The sequence below is a fragment of the Salmo salar genome, chromosome ssa10 (genome assembly GCF_905237065.1).
Source record: "Salmo salar chromosome ssa10, Ssal_v3.1, whole genome shotgun sequence".
NCBI lineage: Eukaryota > Metazoa > Chordata > Actinopteri > Salmoniformes > Salmonidae > Salmo > Salmo salar.
The window spans coordinates 44,167,426-44,191,774 of NC_059451.1; the positions used below are offsets into that span (position 1 = coordinate 44,167,426).

At 46.8% G+C, this 24,349-nt stretch overlaps 1 protein-coding gene across 7 annotated transcripts in view; it reads right to left on the bottom strand.

Annotated features, from left to right (window-relative positions):
* dnajc6 (DnaJ (Hsp40) homolog, subfamily C, member 6) overlaps positions 1–24,349 on the bottom strand; it is a 75,044-nt gene that overhangs the window by 24,492 nt on the left and 26,203 nt on the right. For all 7 annotated transcript variants that reach the window (XM_014123414.2, XM_014123411.2, XM_014123415.2 and 4 more), the window contains 3 exons: positions 14,887–14,936; positions 13,173–13,321; positions 1,787–1,909 (listed from right to left, as the gene is read on the bottom strand). In XM_014123414.2, coding sequence (XP_013978889.2) covers positions 1,787–1,909; positions 13,173–13,321; positions 14,887–14,936 — 322 coding nt within the window. The remainder of the gene's footprint in view (positions 1–1,786; positions 1,910–13,172; positions 13,322–14,886; positions 14,937–24,349) is intronic.

Consider the following 24,349-nt stretch of genomic DNA (forward strand, 5'->3'; position numbering starts at 1 on the left):
GGCCGTGCTGCTCCTCCAGTTTCAACTGTTCTGCCTGCGGCTATGGAACCCTGACCTGTTCACCGGACGTGCTTGTTGCACCCTCGACAACTACTATGATTATTATTATTTGACCATGCTGGTCATTTATGAACATTTTAACATCTTGACCATGTTCTGTTATAATATCCACCCTGCACAGCCAGAAGAGGACTGGCCACCCCTCATAGCCTGGTTCCTCTCTAGGTTTCTTCCTAGGTTTTTGGCCTTTCTAGGGAGTTTTTCCTAGGGAGTTTTTCCTAGCCACCGTGCTTCTTTCACATGCTTTGCTTGCTGTTTGGGGTTTTAGGCTGGGTTTCTGTACAGCACTTTGAGATATTAGCTGATGTACGAAGGGCTATATAAATAAATTTGATTTGATTTGATTTGATTTAGTCTTTATGATTCCTATAAACTAGGATAGTCTTTACAATTCCTATAAGCTAGGATAGTCTTTATGATTCTTAGAAGCTAGGATAGTCTTTATGATTCCTATAAACTAGGATAGTCTTTATGATTCCTTTTAGCTAGGACAGTCTTTATGATTCCTATAAGCGAGGATAGTCTTTATGATTCTTAGAAGCTAGGATAGTCTTTATGATTCTTAGAAGCTAGGATAGTCTTTATGATTCTTAGAAGCTAGGATAGTCTTTATGATTCTTAGAAGCTAGGGCCCTTCCATGTTCTCTGTGCATGGCCAATATTTTTGGCTTCAGTCCCACGTCGCTCCAATATCACTAAACAGGGACATCACACAGAGTTTGTCTGTCACTATCTGCTGCCACAGTATCTAAATATAGCTCGTGTCTCTTTTGCTTAAGAAAGTTATACAGTTTAAATACATCTGGTTGAGGTAATGTTAAGATCATAAAACTGGACCAAGTATTTCTAAGAGAGCAACATTCTTCCTTCAGCACAAAACGTTGAGGAAGACATTTGAGGAACTCTCATATAAACTAAAAGTGATTGCTCAACACAGATGAACTTGCCAACCACAATGAAATCACATACAGAAAGATGGAAAGCACTACATTCCAGTCATAGTGTACTGTAGTACATAACTAAAAACATGTACAGTATACTTTAAAGCATGTACAGTATAATTTGAAACATGTACAGAATACTTTGAAACATGTACAGTATAATTTGAAACATGTACAGTATACTTTGAAACATGTAGAGTATACTTTGAAACATGTACAGTATACTTTGAAATATGTACAGTATACTTTTCTCTACCCATAATTATTTTGCTACAGCAAATGGACAGGACCAGGATTTTTATTCTATACTATTCTACTGTAGTTTATACTTCTCTCTTGAATACAGAGAACATCTGTCTTTGCTTAAGGTCTGTAATACCAGTGAAAGAGCTCAGTGGAAACTAAAGCTGAAACAGAAACAATTGGAGCAGTATTCCAAGCTGTGTTTCTCTTGGACCCCAGGCAGTCCCACAAACCCAGAACAAACCCAGGACAACCCCAGGATGGTAGGGAGGCAACAATGAGAGGGGGAGGAGGAGAGGGAGGAGATGGATGGAGAATGAAGTGAGAGGAATGTTGTGTAAACAAGAAAGAAGTGAGGATGAGTGTGAATGATGGTTCTCAGGCCCGAGGCAACAATAAGAGGGGGGAAAGAGGAGGTAGGAGATGGAGGGAGAAAGGAGAAGAGAAAGGAATGGTGTGTAAACAAGAGAGGAGGAACAGAGGAAAAAGGACAGAGTGAAGAATGTGAATGAGAATAAACACTCCTGTGGGCCTCATCTTACCGAGCAGGTGATGACACACACATTCTTGGGGTTCTGTTTGAGCCAGTTGTGCATGTTCTTACACACCGCAAACAGGTTGTGCAGGCTGGGAGCCTGGCGGGATGGCCAGTTACACTCTGAGACCTGGAAATGGGGGGGGGTAAGAGAGATGGGGAGGGGAGAGAGAGAGAAGAGGGGTGAAGAGAGAGAGAAAGAGAGAGAGGGGGGTGAGAGAGAGGGAGGGGAGAAGGGGGTGAGGGAGTGGGAGAGAGAGAGAGGGGGGTAAGAGAGGGGGAAGGGAGAGAGAGAGAGAGAGAGAGAAAGAGAGAGAGAAGAGAACGATTATGAGTAACGTCCTTGCAGTGAAAGCAACATGTGCACAAATCACGAGTTACCATGATGAGTCACATAATTACAATGACTTTACCAGAGAAAAAAATATGGATGAATCCATCGATGACATCCCCCCATTGTTTCCTATGAGAATGCTCAGTGGCGCATTTGATGATCAGGAAGTGTCATTTCAGCGTGTTGCCATCTTTCTACATGGAGGAGTTTTTGGAAACATTGCATGCGCAGTTTGTGCTACTCTAGGAAGTGAGGTTGCAGGCTAGCTCAGTGCTGCCACCTCTCATGGAATATTTCAAGTTGAAGGCCAACCACGGTACTGCAGGCTGCCATTACATGATCCTTATAACTTCGTCTGTGTGGGATTTCAAAGTAATCGGTTCAAAGACATACATCTGGTGAAATACAACAAATTATTGGTTACATGATCGTGTTCTAATTTTGTTTTTATATCCACAAATATTGACCACAAAGAGCGCCATTTCCCATTCACTACCCCTGTCTGCACATTATGCCCTGAATCTATTCTACCACGCCCAGAAATCTGCTCCTTTTATTCTCTGTCCCCAACGCACTAGACGACCAGTTTTGATAGCCTTTAGCCGTACCCTCATCCTACTCCTCCTCTGTTCCTCTGGTGATGTGGAGGTTAACCCAGGCCCTGCGTGTCCCCAGGCACTCTCATTTGTTGACTTCTGTAATCGAAAAAGCCTTGGTTTCATGCATGTTAACATCAGAAGCCTCCTCCCTAAGTTTGTTTTACTCAGTGCTTTAGCACACTCCGCCAACCCTGATGTCCTTGCCGTGTCTGAATCCTGGCTTAGGAAGGCCACCAAAAATTTTGAGATTTCCATACCCAACTACAACATTTTTCGTCAAGATAGAACTGCTAAAGGGGGAGGAGTTGCAATATACTTGAGAGATAGCTTGCAAAGTTCTGTCATATATGCCCAAAGAGTTCGAGCTTCTAATTTTAAAAATTAATCTCTCCAGAAATAAGTCTCTCACCGTTGCCGCCTGTTATAGACCCCCCTCAGCTCCCAGCTGTGCCCTGGACACCATATGTGAACTGATTGCCCCTCATCTATCTTCAGAGTTCGTTCTGTTAGCTGACCTAAACTGGGATATGCTTAACACCCCAGCAGTCCTACAAGCTAAGCTACATGCCCTCAATCTCACGCAAATAATCAAGGAACCCACCAGGTACAACCCTAAATCCGTAAACATGGGCACCCTCATAGATATTATCCTGACCAATTTGCCCTCCAAATACACCTCTGCTGTTTTCAATCAGGATCTCAGCGATCATTGCCCCATTGCCTGCATCTGCTATGGGTCCGCGGTCAAACGACCACCCCTCATCACTGTCAAACGCTCCCTAAAACACTTCTGCGAGCAGGCCTTTCTAATCAACCTGGTCCGGGTATCCTGGAAGGATATTGACCTCATCCCGTCAGTCGAGGATGCCTGGTCGTTCTTTAAAAGCAATTTCCTCACCATCTTAAATAAGCATGACCCTTTCAAAAAATTTAGAACTAAGGACAGATATAGCCCTTGTTTCACTCCAGACCTGACTGCCCTTGACCAGCACAAAAACATCCTGTGGCGGACTGCAATAGCATCGAATAGTCCCCATGATATGCAACTGTTCAGGGAAGTCAGGAACCAATACTCGCAGTCAGTCAGGAAAGCAAAGGCTAGCTTTTTCAAACAGAAATCTGCATCCTGTAGCTCTAACTCCAAAAAGTTTTGGGACACTGTAAAGTCCATGGAGAACAAGAGCACCTCCTCCCAGCTGCCCACCGTTCTGAGGCTAGGTAACACGGTCACCACCGATAAAACCATGATAATCGAAAATTTCAATAAGCATTTATCTACGGCTGGCCATGCTTTCCTCCTGGCTAACCCAGTCCTGGCCAACAGCTTCTTACCCCCCCACAGCTACTTGCCCGAGCCTCCCCAGCTTCTTCTTCACCCAAATCCAGATTGCAGATGTTCTGAAAGAGCTGCAAAACCTGGAACCGTACAAATCAGCTGGTACTAGACAATCTGGACCCTCTATTTCTAAAACTGTCGCCATTGTTGCAACCCCTATTACCAGTCTGTTCAACCTCTCTTTCATATCGTCCGAGATCCCTAAAGATTGGAAAGCTGCCGCGGTCATCACCCTCTTCAAAGGGGGTGACACTCTAGACCCAAACTGTTATAGACCTATATCCATCCTGCCCTGCCTCTCTAAAGTCTTCGAAAGCCAAGTTAATAAACAGATCACTGACCATTTTGAATCCCACCATACCTTCTCCACTGTGCAATCCGGTTTCCGAGCTGGTCACGGGTGCACCTCAGCCACACTCAAGGTACTAAACGATATCATAACCGCCATCGATAAAAGACAGTACTGTGCAGCCGTCTTAATTGACCGGGCCAAGGCTTTCGACTCTGTCCATCACCGCATTCTTATTGGCAGACTCAATAGCCTTGGTTTCTCAAATGACTGCCTTGCCTGGTTCACCAACTACTTCGCAGACAAAGTTCAGTGTGTCAAATCGGAGGGCCTGTTGTCCGGACCTCTGGCAGTCTCTATGGGGGTACCACAGGGTTCAATTCTCGGGCTGACTCTTTTCTCTGTATATATCAATGATGTCGCTTTTGCTGCGGGTGATTCCCTGATCCACCTCTATGCAGACGACACCATTCTGTATACATCTGGCCCTTCTTTGGACACTGTGTTAACTAACCTCCAAACGAGCTTCAATGCCATACAACACTCCTTCCGTGGCCTCCAACTGCTCTTAAACGCTAGTAAAACCAAATGCATGCTTTTCAACCGTTTGCTGCCCGCACGCCCGACTAGCATCACTACTCTGGATGGTTCTGACCTAGAATAAGTGGACAACTACAAATACCTAGGTGTCTGGCTGGATTGTAAACTCACCTTCCAGACTCATATTAAACATCTCCAATCCAAAATCAAATCGAGAATCGGCTTCCTAATTCGCAACAAAGCCTCCTTCACTCACGCCGCCAAACTTACCCTAGTAAAACTGACTATCCTACCAATCCTCGACTTCGGCGATGTCATCTACAAAATAGCTTCCAATACTCTACTCAGCAAACTGGATGCAGTCTATCACAGTGCCATCCGTTTTGTTACCAATGCCCCTTATACCACCCACCACTGCGACCTGTATGCTCTAGTCGGCTGGCCCTCGCTACATATTTGTCGCCAGACCCACTGGCTCCAGGTCATCTATAAGTCTTTGCTAGGTAAAGCTCCGCCTTATCTCAGCTCACTGGTCACAATAACAACACCCACCTGTAGCACGCGCTCTAGCAGGTATATCTCACTGGTCATCCCCAAAGCCAACACCTCTTTGGCCGCCTTTCCTTCCAGTTCTCTGCTGCCAGTGACTGGAAAGAATTGCAAAAATCACTGAAGCTGGAGACTTATATTTCCATCACTAACTTTAAACATCAGCTATCTGAGCAGCTAACCGATCGCTGCAGCTGTACATAGCCCATCTGTAAATAGCCCACCCAATCTACCTACCTCATCCCCATGTTGTTTTTATTTACTTTTCTGCTCTTTTGCACACCAGTATCTCTACTTGCACATTTACTCATTTATCACTCCAGTTGTTAATCTGCTAAATTGTAATTGTTTCGCTACTATGGCCTATTTATTGCCTACCTCCTCACACCATTTGCACACACTGTATATAGACTATTTTTTTCCATTGTGTTATTGTAACGGCTGTCTTCTGTGGAAATGGACCAAGGCGCAGCAGGTATGTGAATACTCATCTTTAATAAAAATAAAGGAGTAGAGCATCCACTTAACAATACAAACAAAATATAAGACAGGAACAGTTTTGCAGGCACACAACACGCAGTGCAAAAACAACTACCCACAAAACCAAGTGACAAACATACTCCTACATATATGACTCACAATCAGGAACAACGATCCCCAGCTGTTCCTGATCAGGAGTCACAAGACCAACACAGAACAATCACACACACAAGACTGCCACGTCCTGACCCCAAAACTACAACAACAGCTCCATCTGCTGGTCAGGACGTGACAGTACCCCCCCCTCAAGGTGCAGACCCCGGAATGCACCTAACAACGAAAAAACACCAACAAACAAAATCCCCAACAAAACCCATAAACAATAACCCCTAAACAATAAGGGAGGGAAGGGAGGGTGGCTGCCGTCAACGACGGCAATGTGCTACACCCTCCCTCCCCAACCCACCTATCCTGGAGGTGGCTCCGGTGCAGGACGTGGACCCTGCTCCACCCTCGGCGTCGCCCACTTCGGTGGAGCCGATAGCTGCGCCAGGCAGACGGACCACTCGAGCCGGGCCGGAGGACAGGAGGGCCCCTCGGGCCGGGCCGGGGGACAGGAGGGCCCCTCGGGCTGGGCCGGGGGACAGGAGGGCCCCTCGGGCTGGGCCGGGGGACAGGAGGGCCCCTCGGCTGGGCCGGGGGACAGGAGGGCCCCTCGGCTGGGCCGGGGGACAGGAGGGCCCCTCGGGCTGGGCCGGGGGGCAGGAGGGCCCCTCGGGCTGGGCCGGGGGGCAGGAGGGCCCCTCGGGCTGGGCCGGGGGGCAGGAGGGCCCCTCGGGCTGGGCCGGGGGGCAGGAGGGCCCCTCGGGCTGGGCCGGGGAGCAGGAGGGCCCCTCGGGCTGGGCCGGGGAGCAGGAGGGCCCCTCGGGCTGGGCCGGGGAGCAGGAGGGCCCCTCGGGCTGGGCCGGGGAGCAGGAGGGCCACTCGGGCTGGGCCGGAAGGCATGCGGGCCACTCGGGCTGGGCCGGAAGGCATGCGGGCCACTCGGGCTGGGCCGGAAGGCATGCGGGCCACTCGGGCTGGGCCGGAAGGCATGCGGGCCACTCGGGCTGGGCCGGAAGGCATGCGGGCCACTCGGGCTGGGCCGGAAGGCATGCGGGCCACTCGGGCTGGGCCGGAGGGCAGGAGGACCACTCGGGCTGGACCGGAGGGCAGGAGGACCACTCGGGCTGATCCTGACAGGCCGGGCACCCTGGCAGATCAGGGCAGGCGGGCACCTCTGGCAGAACCGGGCAGTCTGGCCACTCTGGCAGAACAGGGCAGTCCGGCCAATCTGGCAGAACAGGGCAGTCCGGCCACTCCGGCAGAACAGGGCAGTCCGGCCACTCCGGCAGAACAGGGCAGTCCGGCCACTCCGGCAGAACAGGGCAGTCCGGCCACTCCGGCAGAACAGGGCAGTCCGGCCACTCCGGCAGTTCAGGGCAGTCCGGCCACTCCGGCAGTTCAGCGCAGTCCGGCCACTCCGGCAGTTCAGCGCAGTCCGGCCACTCCGGCAGTTCAGCGCAGTCCGGCCACTCCGGCAGTTCAGCGCAGTCCGGCCACTCCGGCAGTTCAGCGCAGTCCGACCACTCCGGCAGTTCAGCGCAGTCCGGCTACTCCGGCGACTGTTGACTGGCGGGCAGCTCCGACGACTGTTGACTGGCGGGCAGCTCCGACGACTGTTGACTGGCGGGCAGCTCCGACGACTGTTGACTGGCGGGCAGCTCCGACGACTGTTGACTGGCGGGCAGCTCCGACGACTGTTGACTGGCGGGCAGCTCCGACGACTGTTGACTGGCGGGCAACTCTGGTGACTGTTGACTGGCGGGCAGCTCTGGTGACTGTTGACTGGCGGGCAGCTCTGATGACGACTGTTGACTCCTGATGCGTGGGGCAGGTATTGGACGTACCAGCCTGGAGACACGCACCTCCATGCTAGTGTGTCTAGCGGGAAACACCGGACCGAAAGGGCGCACTGGCGGTCTTGAGTGCAGGGTTGGCATCACCCCTTCCGGCTCGATGCTCCCCTTGCCCTGGCACCTGCGGGGCGCTGGTACTGGGCGAAGTGGGCTGTGCGTCCGTATAGGCGAGATGGTGCGCACCTCAGCGTAACATGACGCCCTCCACCTCGTACGCACCTCCCTGTAGTCACGGGTAGCTGGCTTACGGCTCTTCCCTGGCCTGGCCAAACTACCCGTGTGCCCCCCCCAAAAAAAATCTTGGGGCTGCCTCTCGGGTTCCCTTAGCTCCCTTAACTTGTCCGCCCAGAATTTTCTTTCGTCCTGCCAGGTCCATTCTTCCATTTTCTTCTCCTGTGGCTTCCTCCTCTTCTGCTGCTTGGTCCTTTGGTGGGTAGTTCTGTAACGGCTGTCTTCTGTGGAAATGGACCAAGGCGCAGCAGGTATGTGAATACTCATCTTTAATAAAAATAAAGGAGTAGAGCATCCACTTAACAATACAAACAAAATATAAGACAGGAACAGTTTTGCAGGCACACAACACGCAGTGCAAAAACAACTACCCACAAAACCAAGTGACAAACATACTCCTACATATATGACTCACAATCAGGAACAACGATCCCCAGCTGTTCCTGATCAGGAGTCACAAGACCAACACAGAACAATCACACACACAAGACTGCCACGTCCTGACCCCAAAACTACAACAACAGCTCCATCTGCTGGTCAGGACGTGACAGTTATTTACTGTATGCTTGTTTATTCCATGTGTAACTCTGTGTTGTTGTTTGTGTTGCACTGCTTTGCTTTATCTTGGCCAAGTCACAGTTCTAAATAAGAACTTGTTTTCAACTAGCTTACCTGATTAAATAAAGGTGAAATAAAATTAAATTAAATAAACTATAATGTGGATCCTGTTTTCTGGAAACAGTACAACGGTTGGCGGTCCACTTGAAATCCTAAATGCGAGGGGTTCTCCCCTGGTGTGTGTGTGTAATGAAAAAGGGGTGATAATGGTAGACCCCTCAAGAAACCAAACCTCGACCCCTCTGATGTAAAAAAAAACTCTTGAAATCCTAAATGCGAGGGGTTCTCCCCTGGTGCGTGTGTGTAATGAAAAAGGGGTGATAATGGTAGACCCCTCAAGAAACCAACACTCAACCCCTCTGATGTAAAAAAATAAATAAAATACAACTACAGACCGGTATCCTTTCTTTCCTTTCCAAAACACTTGAGCGTGCTGTCTCTGACCAACTCTCTCATTATCTCTCTAAGAACGATCTTCTATACCCTAACCAGTCAGGCTTCAAGAAGGGTCACTCAACTGAGACTGCTCTCCTCTGTCACGGAGGCTCTCCGCTCTGCCAAAGCTGACTCTCTCTCCTCTACTATCATCTTCCTAGATCTATCCGCTGGCTTCCACACGGTGAACCATCAGATCCTCTTTTCCACCCTCTCAGGGCTGGGTGGCTCAGGCTCTGCACACTCCTGGATTGCATCCTACCTGGTCGCTCCTACCAGGTTACGTGGAGAGGATCTGTGTCTGCACCACGTGCTCTCACTACTGGTGTTCCCTAGGGGTTGGTTCTAGGCCCTCTCCTCTTTATTCTTTACACCAGCTCCATCATATCCTCTCATGGTCTCTCCTATAATTGCTAGGTAGATGACACTCAACTACTTCTCATTCCCCCCTTCTGTCACGGCTGTCTGAAGGATCGGACCAAAACGCAGCGTGTTTGTAGTTCCACATTATTATTTATTCGTGAAACGCAATGCAATACACTAAATAACTGAATATACAAAAACAACAAACCGTGACGCAGAGAGAAACAAACACTACTCAAAAGATAATAACCCACAAAACAGGAAGAGAAAAACCCATACTTAAATATGATCTCGAATCAGAGGCAACGAGGATGAGCTGCCTCCAATTGGAGATTAACCCAAACAACCCCAACACAGAAATAGAAAAACTAGAACTTAAACATAGAAATAGAAAACATAGAAAAACCCAAAACACCCCCTGTCACGCCCTGACCTACTCTACTATAGAAAATGACAACTTACTAGGGTCAGGACGTGACACCTTCTGACACCCACATGGCAACATACAGTTGCCCATCCCCTCTCTCCACTGGGATTCTCTGCCTCTAACCCTATTACAGGGGCTGAGTCACTGGCTTACTGGTGTTCTTCCATGCCGTCCATGGGAGGGGTGCGTCACTTGAGTGGGTTGAGTCACTGACGTGGTCTTCCTGTCTGGGTTGGCGGTCCCCCCCCCCCCCCTCCCTTGGGTTGTGCCGTGGTGGAGATCTTTGTGGGCTATACTCGGCCTTGTCTTAGGACGGTAAGTTGGTGGTTGGAGACATCCCTCTAGTGGTGTGGGGGCTGTGCTTTGGCAAAGTGGGTGGGGTTATATCCTGCCTGTTTGGCCCTGTCCGGGGGTATCATCGGATGGGGCCACAGTGTCTTCTGATCCCTCCTGTCTCAGCCTCCAGTATCTATGCTGCAGTAGTTTATGTGTCGGGGGGCTAGGGTCAGTCTGTTACATCTGGAGTATTTCTCTTGTCTTATCCGGTGTCCTGTGTGAATTTAAATATGCTCTCTCTAATTCTCTCTTTCTTTCTCTCTTTCTTTCTTTCTCTCGGAGGACCTGAGCCCTAGGACCATGCCTCAGGACTACCTGGCATGATGACTCCTTGCTGTCCCCAGTCCACCTGGCCGTGCTGCTGCTCCAGTTTCAACTGTTCTGCCTGCGGCTATGGAACCCTGACCTGTTCACCGGACGTGCTTGTTGCACCCTCGACAACTACTATGATTATTATTATTTGACCATGCTGGTCATTTATGAACATTTTAACATCTTGACCATGTTCTGTTATAATATCCACCCGGCACAGCCAGAAGAGGACTGGCCACCCCTCATAGCCTGGTTCCTCTCTAGGTTTCTTCCTAGGTTTTTGGCCTTTCTAGGGAGTTTTTCCTAGGGAGTTTTTCCTAGCCACCGTGCTTCTTTCACATGCATTGCTTGCTGTTTGGGGTTTTAGGCTGGGTTTCTGTACAGCACTTTGAGATACCAGCTGATGTACGAAGGGCTATATAAATAAATTTGATTTGATTTGATTTTATACAGTACATCTCTGCGTGCCTGGCAGATATCTCAGCTTGGATGTCGGCTCACCATCTCAAGCTCAACAAGATGAAGCTTCTCTTCCTCCCGGGAAAGGCCTGCCCTCTCCAAAACCTCTCCATCATGGTTGACAACTCCATGGTGTCCCCCTCCAAGAGTGTAAAGAACCAAAGCTTGAACCTGGACAACACCCTGTCGTTCTCTGCAAACATCAAAGCAGTGACTCGCTCCTGCATGTTCATGCTTTACAACATCTGTTGAGTACAACCTTTCCTCACACAGGAAGCGGCGCAGGTCCTAATCCAGGCACTCGTCATATCCCGTCGGGACTACTGCAACTCCTGAGTGGCGCAGCGGTCTAAGGCATTGTTTCTCAGTGCAAGAGGCGTCACTACAGTCCCTGGTTCGAATCCAGGCTGTATCACATCCGGCCGTGATTGGGAGTTCCATAGGGCGACGCACAATTAGCCCAGCGTTGTCAAGATTTGGCCGGGGTAGGCCGTCACTGTAAATAAGAATTTGTTCTTAACTGACTTGCCTAGTTAAAAAAAGGTTAAAAAATATAAATGTAACTAGTAGAAAGAGGAGGAAGGGAAGCGCTACTAAGGTACACAATAGTACATTTTGGTAGACAGAAGGTGCTCTTTGGTAAAAGGGGTGAAATGGTCATCAAAAAGAAAGGAGGACCAAGGCACTCTTCATATAATTTATTAAAATGCCTTAATTTGTATGGATGTTCAATATAATTTTTTTTTTTACGCTTCAGATTTTTAAAACGTTGTTTCTATTGAACATGCCATACAAATAAAGACATTTTAATTAATTTTATGAAGAGTGCCTTGGTCCTCCGTAAAAATGTAACTGTTGGCTGGGCTTTCCGCTTGTGCCATCAAACCCCTGCAACGTATCCAGAACGCTGCAGCCAGTCTGCTGTTCAACCTTCCCAAGTTCTCCCATGTTACCCTGCTCCTCCATACACTCCATTGGCTTCCAGTCAAAGCTCGCATCCACTACAAGACCATGGTACTTGCCTACAGAGCAGCAAGAGGAACTGCCCTCCCTACCTTCAAGCTCTGCTCCAAGCCTACATCCCAAACCAAGCACTCTGTTCTGACACCTCTGCTCTCTTGGTCGTCCCACCCCAAATGGAGGGCAGCTCCCGCTCAGTCCAGTCCAAGCTCTTCTCTGTCCTGGCACCCCAATGGTGCTAGGACAGGAGTCTCTTCCCATCTTCAGAACTCATCAAAGAGTATCTTAAATAAAAATGATCAGTCTTCTAATCCCCCCCCCCAAAAAAAAAAGTGCACATATTTTCCTACTAGCACTGACTTTGCTGATAACTTCTTTATTGAGGAAGAATGTACTCACTACGACTGTGATATGTGGTGGTTTCAACTAGCTATATTAAGATGAATGCACTAACTTATCTGGATAAGAGTGTCTGCTAAATGACTAACATGTCAATGTAAAATGTAACTGCTGGTGTCTTGGTGACCCATAAACTGAATGGAACGATTTAGCCAGATTAATTCCAAGGATAACATCTAGTCATTGAACAGTAAATCAGTTGAAGTGGGAAGCTGACATAGTAGTGATTGGAGTCCTGTGTAGACTCTATACCTTCTGCCTCACTGTGAGAGAAACTGAGCCAAGTCTTACTCTCCAAGTTCAGTCTTTGATTCTGATTTGGGTCTATGCATAGGACAATGCACTTTCACAGTGTTCAGTGGGTATGCTATGTTTGCCATGAAACACAATACCTGGTGCCTATGGCACATGTCAAACTCATTCCACGGAGGGCCGAGTGACTGCGGGTTTTCGCTCCACCCTCGTACTTGATTTATGGATTAAGGTCACTAATTAGTGAGGAACTCCCTTCACCTGGTTGTCTAGTTCTTAATTGAAAGGAAAAACCACAAACCTGCAGACACTCGGCCCTCCATGGAATGAGTCTGACACCCCTGTGCTATGGGTAATGTGTTGTTATATATTATAAATCATTGCATACATGTTGGCATAGTGTGTTTTAGCATTACCGTATAACAGAGAGTGTCTGAACTGAGGCTAAGTATAGTATCTCTGTGTGTTGATCTTGGTAGGCCTTGGTAGACCTCCATCTCGTTCTCTCTGTCTCACCCGGTTGGAGAACTTTGCGCCGCGGTAGTTGCGCTGTGACAGGTTGAAGACAGTGTAGTGGTCAGCGTGCCGTGAGTCCAGAAAGGAGCGCATATCCTCCACATGGTTCTGGTTGCCGATCTGCAACGCCTCTGTAGGATATGACATCACTGGCAGGGGACAGAGAGGGAGACATTGGCAGGGGACAGAGAGGGAGACATTGGCAGAGGACAGAGAGAGGCATTGGCAGGGGATATAGAGGGAGACATTGGAAAAGAACAGAGAGGGAGACATGGGAAGGGGACAGAGAGGGAGACATGGGAAGGGGACAAAAAGGGAGACATATGGGCAATCTCAGTCACCATAGAGGTGATGATGAAGTATGCCAGGATATACAGTACTATGCTATTATCAAACACTGTCATGGCGTTCCATGACAGTGTTTGATTTGATCCATACTATTAACTCCTAATTTACCAGGTAAGTTGACTGAGAACACATTCTCATTTACAGCAATGTCCTAGTGAATAGTAACAGGAGAGAGGAGGAGGGATGAACGAGCCAATTGGAAGCTAGGGATGATGAGGGCCAGATTGGGGATTTCATGTGCAGTAGGAAGGCTGTACACATATAAAACAGACAGGGAATCATACTAAATATCGAAAAGATGAGAGAACAGTTTGTGATTTATGTATAGTTATATTCTCCTGTTTAAAATTGTGTTTAAAATAATGTAACTGCAGGTGTTTTATAACAGGTTTGACTGGCATGTGCAGCTACATGTGGGGTGTTATAGAGAATAATAATGAGTTTTCAGTGAGAGGAGGGGTCAGAGGTGACACGCTTTGCATGATGGGATAGGGGCACCCAAGTAACGCCTGCATGACTGTGTCCTCTGCATCTGTAGGACAGACTGCTGTTACATGCAACCTCACAACACTGAAAGTGTGTGTGTGTGTGTGTGTGTGTGTGTGTGTGTGTGTGTGTGTGTGTGTGTGTGTGTGTGTGTGTGTGTCAGGAGAAGGAAGACAGAGTAGTACTGTGAATTCCACAGCACAGCTCTACCCTGTTTACAGCACTCAGGTGTGGGAGGTGGGGGCGTGTGTGTGTGTGTGTGTGTGTGTGTGTGTGTGTGTGTGTGTGTGTGTGTGTGTGTGTGTGTGTGTGTGTGTGTGTGTGTGTGTGTGTGTGTGTGTATCAGGAGAAGGAAGACAGAGTAGTACTGTGGTTTCCACAGCACAGCTCTACTCTGTTTACAGCACTCAGGTGTGGGAGGTGGAGGCGTATGTGTGTGTGTGTGTGTGTGTGTGTGTGTGTGTGTGTGTGTGTGTGTGTGTGTGTGTGTGTGTGTGTGTGTGTGTGTGTGTGTGTGTGTGTGTATGCGTGCGTGCGGGTGTGTGTGTGTGTGTGTGTGCGTGCGTACGTGCGTGTGTGTGTGTTGCCTGCTATGAGGGGCCCATCACAAGGGTGGAGCATCATTTCTGTTTTTATTAGGGGTGTAACGGTACACCCACTCTCCCAGACATCTCACCCTCTGTCACCTGCAGATTTAATGTAGATGTTGTGCAGGGGAAAACGTGAGGCAATATTTATAGGAGGCTGGAGACTGAGATTCAGATGTCTAACGCTGGCTAGGTTGAGAAGAAACCTCTGAAGCTCGAAGACAGGCTTACTGTTCCCCATAATGAGAAAATTAAACTACAGTTTCAGAATGACGTTTCTATACAGTACTCACCTATGATTCGTGACGTGATGTAGGCAATGTCCAGCTCTCCTTTTGTGTATCTGTAAACAGAGATGTTTTGTTAAATAACATATAATGCAATTCAGACTATGTAATTACAGTGTTTAGAACACTGTGTCGACTGTTTTGTGTTGTCACATTTGTATCTAATGTAATGGTTAAAAATTACATTGTAGCAAGCTGTTGAGGAGTAGACATACACAGACAGGGGTCAGTAGCCTACTGGCCAAAGCTACACAATACAAGTGACAATAGAAGTAGCCTAAAGTGTATGAGGCTGGGGCCCTGTTGCTTGTGGTGTAAATGTAAATCCACTATCTAGGCCACTTGTCTGTTAGTGAAGTGCTGGGGTGGATGAGCGCCATATAGCCCTAAGGGCTTCCCATCCTGGCCTTGCATGATTACCCAATAGCCCAGCCACCTGGGTAAACTGAGGCAGGGAGAGAGGGGAGTAGGGGGAGGCAGGGAGGGAGGAGGGATAAGGGCATTTAGGGGGACTGGAGGGAGGAGGGGAGGCAGGGCAGCTAACAGTGTTAGCTTATCTGGATAATATGGCTAGCGCCAGCTCTGCTAACTGTACTAGCTGCAGCAAGCGCTAGCTCTGCTAACTGTACTAGCTGCTGCTAGCGTAATCAAATCATCAAATCATATTTTATTGGTCACATACACATGGTTAGCAGATGTTAATGCGAGTGTAGCGAAATGCTTGTGCTTCTAGTTCCAACCGTGCATTAATATCTAACAAGTAATCTAACAATTTCACAACAACTACCTTATACACACAAGTGTAAAGGAATGAATAAGAATATGTACATATAAATATATGGATGAGCGATGGCCGAACGGCATAGGCAAGATGCAGTAGATGGTACAGAGTACAGTATATACATATGAGATGAGTAATGTAGGGTATGTAAACATTATATAAAGTGGCATTGTTTAAAGTGACTCCTGATACATTTATTACATCCAATTTTTTATTATTAAAGTGGCTAGAGATTTGAGTCAGTATGTTGGCAGCAGCCACTCAATGTTAGTGATGGCTGTTTAACAGTCTGATGGCCTTGAGATAGAAGCTGTTTTTCAGTCTCTCAGTCCCAGCTTTGATGCACCTGTACTGACCTCGCCTTCTGGATGATAACGGGGTGAACAGGCAGTGGCTCGGGTGGTTGTTGTTCTTGATTATCTTTTTGGCCTTCCTGTGACATCGGGTGGTGTAGGTGTGCTGGAGGGCAGTTAGTTTTCCCCCGGTGATGCATTTTGCAGAACTCAATACCCTCTGGAGAGCCTTACGGTTGTGGGCGGAGCAGTTGCCATACCAGGTGGTGATACAGCCCAACAGGATGCTCTCGATTGTGCATCTGTAAAAGTTTCTGAGTGTTTTTGGTGACAAGCCAAATTTCTTCAGCCTCCTGAGGTTGAAGAGGCGCTGTTGCGCCTTCTTCACCATGCTGACTGTATGGTTGGATAGTCGTTTAGCTCAGTTACCTTAGCTTTCTTGGGAACAGGAACAATGGTGACCCTCTTGAAGCATGTGGGAACAGCAGACTGGGATAAGGATTGATTGAATATGTCGGTAAACACACCAGCCAGCTGGTCTGCGCATGCTCTGAGGACGCGGCTAACGATGCCGTCTGGGCCGGCAGCCTTGCGAGGGTTAACACGTTTAAATGTTTTACTCACGTTGGCTGCGGTGAAGGAGAGCCCACAGGTTTTGGTAGCGGGCCGTGTCAGTGGCATTGTATTGTCCTCAAAGCGAGCAAAGAAGTTGTTTAGTTTGTCTGGGAGCAAGACGTCGTTGTCCACGATGGGGCTGGTTTTCTTTTTGAAATCCATGATTGACTGTAGATCCTGCCACATAAGTCTCGTGTCTGAGCCGTTGAATTGTGACTCTACTTTGTCTCTATACTGACGCTTAGCTTGTTTGATTGCCTGGTGGATGGAATAGCTACACTGTTTGTATTCGGTCATGTTTCCGGTCGCCTTGCCATGATTAAAAGCAGTGGTTCGCGCTTTCAGTTTTGCGCAAATGCTGCCATCTATCCACGGTTTCTGGTTCAGGAGAGTTTTAATAGTCACCGTGGGTACAACATCACCAATGCACTTGCTAATAAACTCTCTCACAGAATCAGCGTATACATCAATGTTGTTGTCTGAGGCAATCTGGAACATATCCCAGTCCACGTGTTCGAAGCATTCTTGAAGCATGGAATCAGATTTGTCGGACCAGTGTTGAACAGACCTAAGCACAGGCGTTTCCTGTTTTAGTTTCTGTCTATAGGCTGGGAGCAACAAAACTGAGTCGTGGACAGATTTGCCGAAAGGAGGGCGAGGGAGGGCTTTGTATGCATCGCGGAAGTTAGAGAAGCAATGATCCAGAATTTTGCCAGCCCGGGTCGCGCATTCGATATGCTGATAACATTTAGGCAGCCTTGTTTTCAGATTAGCCTTGTTAAAATCCCCAGCTACAATAAATGCAGCATCAGGATATGTGGTTTCCAGTTTACATGGAGTCCAATGAAGTTCTTTCAGGGCAGTCGAGGTGTCTGTTTGGGGGGGATAAACACGGCTGTGATTATAATCTAAGATCATTCTCTTGGTAGATAACGCAGTCTGCATTTGATTGTAAGGAATTCTAGGTCAGGTGAACAAAAGGACTTGAGTTCCTGTATGTTGTTATAATCACACCACGACTCGTTAATCATAAGGCATACACCCCCGCCATTCTTCTTACCAGAGAGATGTTTGTTTCTGTCACAGCTGTCTTCAAAAATGGACCAAGGCGCAGCGGGTATGTGGATACTCTTTTTTTTTCATTCAAAAGAGTAAAGCATCCACCGGACAAAAACAATATACAAGACAGGAACAGTCTTGCAGGCACACAAAACGCAATGCAAAAACAACTACCCACAACCCCAAAGAAAAACACACACTCCTATATAGGACTCCCAATCAAAGGCAACTCAACACACCTGCCTTCAATTGGGAGTTCTAATCACCAACACAACACTTAACACACAAAAAACCTGCCACGTCCTGACCAAAACTAATACAAGTCAATAACACAATAGAAAAATGTATGTACAGTGTGTGCAAATGTAGTAAGATTAGTGAGGTAAGGCAATAAATTGGCCATAGAGGCGAAATAATTACAATTTAGCATTAACACTGGAGTGATAGATGTGCAGATGATAATGTGCAAGTAGAGATACTGGGGTGCAAAAGAGCAACAACAAGAAATATAACAATATGGGGATGAGGTAGTTGGGTGTGCTATTTACAGATGGGCTGTGTACAGGTACAGTGATCGGTAAGCTGCTCTGACAGCTGACGCTTAAAGTTAGTGAGGGAGATATAATTTTCCAGCTTCAGTGATTTTTGCAATTCGTTCCAGTCATTGGCAGCAGAGAACTGGAAGGAAAGGCAGCCAAAGGGGGTGTTGGCTTTGGGGATGACCAGTGAAATATACCTGCTGGAGCGCGTGCTACGGTTGGGTGCTGCTATGGTGACCAGTGAGCTGAGATAAGGCAGGGCTTTACCTAGCAAAGTCTTATAGATGACCTGGAGCCAGTGGGTTTGGCGACGAATATGTAACGAGGGCCAGCCAACGAGAGAATACAGGTCGCAGTGGTGGGTGGTATATGGGGATTTGGTGACAAAACGCATGGCAATGTGATAGACTGCATCCAATTTGCTGAGTGGAGTGTTGGAGGCTATTTTGTAAATGACATCGCCGAAGTCAAGGATCGGTAGGATGGTCAGTTTTACGAGGGTATGTTTGGCAGCATGAGTGAAGGATGCTTTGTTTTGCGAATTAGGAAGCCGATTCTCGATTTAATTTTGGAATGGAGATGCTTAATGTGAGTCTGGAAGGAGAGTTTACAGTCTAACCAGACACCTAGGTATTTGTAGTTCTCCACATATTCTAAGTCAGAACTGTCCAGAGTAGTGATGCTAGGCGGGCGGGCGGGCGGGAGCAGGCAGCAATCGGTTGAAGAGCATGCATTTAGTTTTACTAGCATTTAAGAGCAGTTGGAGGCCACGGAAGGAGTGTTGTATGGCATTGAAGCTCGTTTGGAGGTTTGTTAACACAGTGTCCAAGGAAGGGCCAGATGTATACAGAATGGTGTCGTCAATGGTGTCATCAATGAGCAAAGTAATCAGGCGGTTTGTATGTGGCTGCTATGAAAGTGAACTATGTTTGCTTGTGACCAGTGGTGTATTCATTCCACCGATTCTCTTGAAAAACATTTCTTAAAACAGAAACAAACGGAACGAAACAGAATCTCTCGTTCGCAACTGTTGGAATAATGATTACATCCTAGATCAGCTAGATGCAGGCAAGTGTGTGCAAGGCGGTATTGAATGTGTCACTGTTTGTGACCTTGATTACTCAAATTTATGCACCTATGTTGTAAACGTTGATTCCTAGGCTAGGATGTAGCAACCTCATGATGGGTATAGGGAACATTTGAGTATCATGTAGTAGCTTAACTTATTGATGTTACATTGAGCTGGGTGAATGGAATATGAATGACAGTGATCCAATATGCTTGCTGTAATATAAATAAGGCCATGCTCATAAAAAAAACAATTGTCCTCCCTCATCTTAAAACGGCAACGACCGCCACTGATGGCTTCAGGACTGCAGATCCAGCCCAGGCTATTTTAGCAGGAGAAGCAGGTGTTGTGTTGCATCGTCGCATGAGGCCAGCGGTGCTGTAGCGATGCAGATAAGCAGCCTCTGACTGGATGCTGGAGCGTGTGCACCCTGACTCCCCTTGTGAAGCAGATCGTTACAGTAGACACTAAACAGACTTGCTAGTATCTTGGTGAGGGTAGGAGAGGTGCGGTAGATGTACACATACACAGGTGCATAGGCTACTGTATTCTGTGCCCTGCCAGATACACACAAAAACACAAGCATGCATTAGGCCAGGAGAGCTACAGCTGCCCTTGGCTGTATTACATTAGAGACATTAGAGCTGTGCTCTAACAGTAAGTGAGTCTCCTGTGCAATACCTCACACACTCAGCAGTGTGGTCACAACACAGCAAAGCAAACCACTGTAAGTGGGTTAAACCCCCTGTGGCCATTGCATTACAGCTCTCCTCTGTGCCGGTCTCCCACTTATCATCCCGTTTATATCGGTCACCTAGATAACCCTAGCTCAACCCAGGCCACGATGGGGTCATGTGACTCCTTAGGTTTCAATATGTACTCATCATGACCAGGGATGGGCAAAAATCTGAAAATGCTAATACAAAATATCACAAAGATCAAAATAAACAAAAAAGTATATGTTTTATGTATTTAATTAAAATATATGTATTTTGTATTTTGACATACAAAAATACATTTGCAAGTAGCCGGCCAAACAGCAACAACGTCTGCTAAATGATCAAAATGTAAATGTGAAAATGCAGATACCAAAATGAAATGCAAAGCACTCTGGGGATTATTATTGACCTTGTTCTGGGGAGGAGCTCATTAGAATAATAAAAAGAATGCTTTGCAACTGTTCATTTTTACATATACAGTGACTTCAGAAAGTATTCATACCCCTTGACTTATTCCACATTTTGTTCTGTTACTGCCTGAATTCAAAATGGATTAAATATATTTTTATTCTCACCCATTTACACACAATATCTCATAATGAAAAAGTTAAAACAGGTTTTTATAAATCTTTGCAAATGTATTGAAAATGAAATACAGGAATCTAATTTATTGTACATAGAGTAAGTATTCACACTTCCGAGTCAATATATCTTAGAATCACACCTTTGGCAGCGATTACAGCTGTGAGTCTTTCTGGGGAAGTCTATAAGAGCTTTGCACGCCTGGATTGTATAATATTTGCACACTATTATTTTTTTAATTCTTCAAGCTCTGTCAAGTTGGTTGTTGATCATTGCTAGACAGCCATTTTCAAGTCTTGCCATAGATTTTCAAGCCGATTTAAGTCAAACTGTAACTAGGCCACTCAGGAACATTCAATGACATCTTGGGAAGCAACTCCAGTGTATATTAGGTTATTGTCCTGCTGAAAGGTGAATTTGTCTCCCAGTGTCTGTTGGAAACCAGACTTAACCAGGTTTTCCTCTAGGATTTTGCCTATGCTTAGCTCTATTCTGTTTCTTTTTATCCTACAAAACGCCCTAGTCCTTGCCGATGACAATTATACCCATAACATGATGCATCCACCACTGTGCTTGAACATATGAAGAGTGCTACTCAGTTATGTGTTGTTGGATTTGCCCCAAACATAACACTTTGTATTCAGGACATAAAGTTACTTTTTTTGCAGTTTTACTTTAGTGCCATATTGCAAACAGGATGCATAGTTGGGAATAATTTTATTCTGTACAGGTTTCCTTCTTTTCACTCTGTCATGTAGGTTAGTATTGTGGAGTAACTATAATGTTGTTGATCTATTCTCAGTTTTAAAATCACCATTGGCCTCATGGCGAAATCCCTTAGAGGTTTCCTTCCTCACCAGAAACTCAGTAAGTAAGGACACCTGTATCTTTGTAGTGACTGGGTGTATTTATACACCATCCAAAGTGTAATTAATAACTTAACCATGCTCAAAGGGATACCCATCTACTTATAGGTGCCCGTCTTTGCGAAACAAATGTGGAAAAGGTCAAGGGGTGTGAATATTTTCTGAAGGCACTGTACATTCATATTTAGTTCATTTAGCAGACACTCTTATCACACCATAGTACCATGCAAAGTCAGTCTGCCTGTCACAACTGCATTTGGTCTAGGGAACATGGTGTTGGGTGAAAGAAAACTTGTGTGGTTGATTAAAGGGTTTTTCTCTTCTTGAATTTTACCTCAATAATTACACAGAATCTTAATTGGAATATCAGACATAAACTGTATCAGACTTCAGAGGCAAAGTTTAGAAATTCACAGGGTATGCAAATAGTCTGGGTAGCCATTTGACTAGATGTTCAGGAGTCTTATGGCTTGGGAGTAGAAGCTGTTTATAAGCCTCTTGGACCTAGACTTGACGCTACGGTACCGCTTGCAGTGTGGTAGCAGAGAGAACAGTCTATGACTAGGGTGGCTGTAGTCTTTGACAATTTTTAGGGCCTTCCTCTAACACCGCCTGGTATAGAGGTCCTGGATGGCAGGAAGCTTGGCCCCAGTGATGTACTGGGCCGTTCGCACTACCCTCTGTAGTGCGTTGCGGTCGGAGGCTGAGCAGTTGCCATACCAGGCAGTGAAGCAACCCGTCAGGATGCTCTCAATGGTGCAGCTGTATAACCTTTTGAGGATCTGAGGACCCATGCCAAATCTTTTCAGTCTTCTATTCTCTGACCTCCTCCCTATAGGCTGTCTCGTTGTTGTCGGGGATCAGGCCTACCACTGTTGTGTCATCAACAAATTTAATGATGGTGTTGGAGTCGTGCCTGGCCGTGCAGTCATGAGTGAACAGGGAGTACAGGAGGGGGCTGAGCACGCACCCCTGAGGGGCCCGTGTTGAGGATCAGCGTGGCGGATGTGTTGTTACCTACCCTTACCACCTGGGGGTGGCCCGTCAGGAAGTCCAGAATCCAGTTGCAGAGGGAGGTGTTTAGTCCCAGAGTCCTTAGCTTATTGATGAGCTTTGAGGGCACTATGGTGTTGAACGCTGTGCTGTAGTCAATGAATAGCATTCTCACATAGGTGTTCCTTTTGTCCAGGTGGGAAAGGGCAGTGTGGAGTGCAATAGAGATAGCATCATCTGTGGATCTGTTAGGACAGTATTCAAATTGGAGTGGGTCTAAGTTTTCTAGGATAATGGTGTTGATGTGAGCCATAACCAGCCTTTCAAAGTACTTCATGGCTACAGATGTGAGTGCTACAGGTCGGTAGTCATTTAGGCAGGTTACCTTAGTGTTCTGCTTAAAACATTTTGGTATTACAGACTCAGACAGGGAGAGGTTTAAAATGTCAGTGAAGACACTTGCTAGTTGGTCAGCGCATGCTCGCAGTACACGTCCTGTAATCCGTCTGGCCCTGCGACCTTGTAAATGTTGACCCGTCTAAAGGTCTTACTCACATCGGCTGCAGAGAGTGTGATCACACAATCTTCCGGTACAGCTGGCGCTCTCATGCATGTTTCAGTGTTATTTGCCTTGAAGCGAGCATAGAAGTAGTTTAGCTCATCCGGTAGGCTCGTGTCACTGCGCAGCTCTCGGTTGTGCTTCCCTTTGTAGTCTGTAATGGTATGTAGGCCCTGCCACATTCGACGAGCGTCAGAGTAGGTGTAGTACGACTCGATCTTAATCCTGTATTGACGCTTTGCCTGTTTGATGGTTCGTCGGAGGGCATAGCGGGATTTCTTATAAGCTTCCGGGTTAGAGTCCCGCTCCGTTTAAGCGGCAGCTCTAGCCTTTAGCTCAGTGCGGATGCTGCCGGTAATCCATGGCTTCTGGTTGGGGTATGTACATACGGTCACTGTGGGGACGACGTCATCGATGCACTTATTGATGAAGCCAATGACAGATGTGGTGTTCTCCTCAATGCCATTGGAGGAATCCTGGAACATATTCCAGTCTGTGCTAGCAAAACAGTCCTGTAGCTTAGCATCTGCTTCATCTGACCTCTTTTGTATTGATCTAGTCACTGGTGCTTATACTGCTTGTAAGCAGGAATCAGGACGATGGTATTATGGTCAGATTTGCCAAATGGAGGGTGAGGGAGAGCTTTGTATGCATCTCTATGTGTGGAGTATAGGTGGCCCTGAGTTATTTTTCCTCTGGTTGCACATTTAACATGCTGATAGAAATTTGGTAAAACTGATTTAAGTTTCCCTGCATTAAAGTCCCCGGCTACTAGGAGCGCCGCCTCTGGGTGAGACTTCTTGTTTGCTTATGGCGGAATACAGCTCATTCAATGCTATCTTAGTGCCAGCCTCTGACTGTGGTGGTACAGTGAGGGAAAAAAGTATTTGATCCCCTGCTGAGTTTGTACGTTTGCCCACTGACAAAGAAATGATCAGTCTATAATTTTAATGGTAGGTTTATTTGAACAGAATAACAACAACAAAAAAATCCAGAAAAATGCATGTCAAAAATGTCAAAAATGTTATAAATTGATTTGCATTTTAATGAGGGAAATAAGTATTTGACCCCTCTGCAAAACATGACATAGTACTTGGTGGCAAAACCCTTGTTGGCAATCACAGAGGTCAGACGTTTCTTGTATTTGGCCACCAGATTTGCACACATCTCAGGAGGCTTTTTACTTTTTTCCCTCACTGTATGTAAACAGCTACAAAGAATATAGATGAAAACTCTCTCGATAGGTAATGTGGTCTGCAGCTTATTATGAGAAACTCTACCTCAGGCGAGCAATAGCTCGAGACTTCCTTAGATATCGTGCACCAGCTGTTGTTTACAAAAATACATAGACCGCTGCCCCTTGTCTTACCAGACGCCGCTGTTCAATCCTGCCG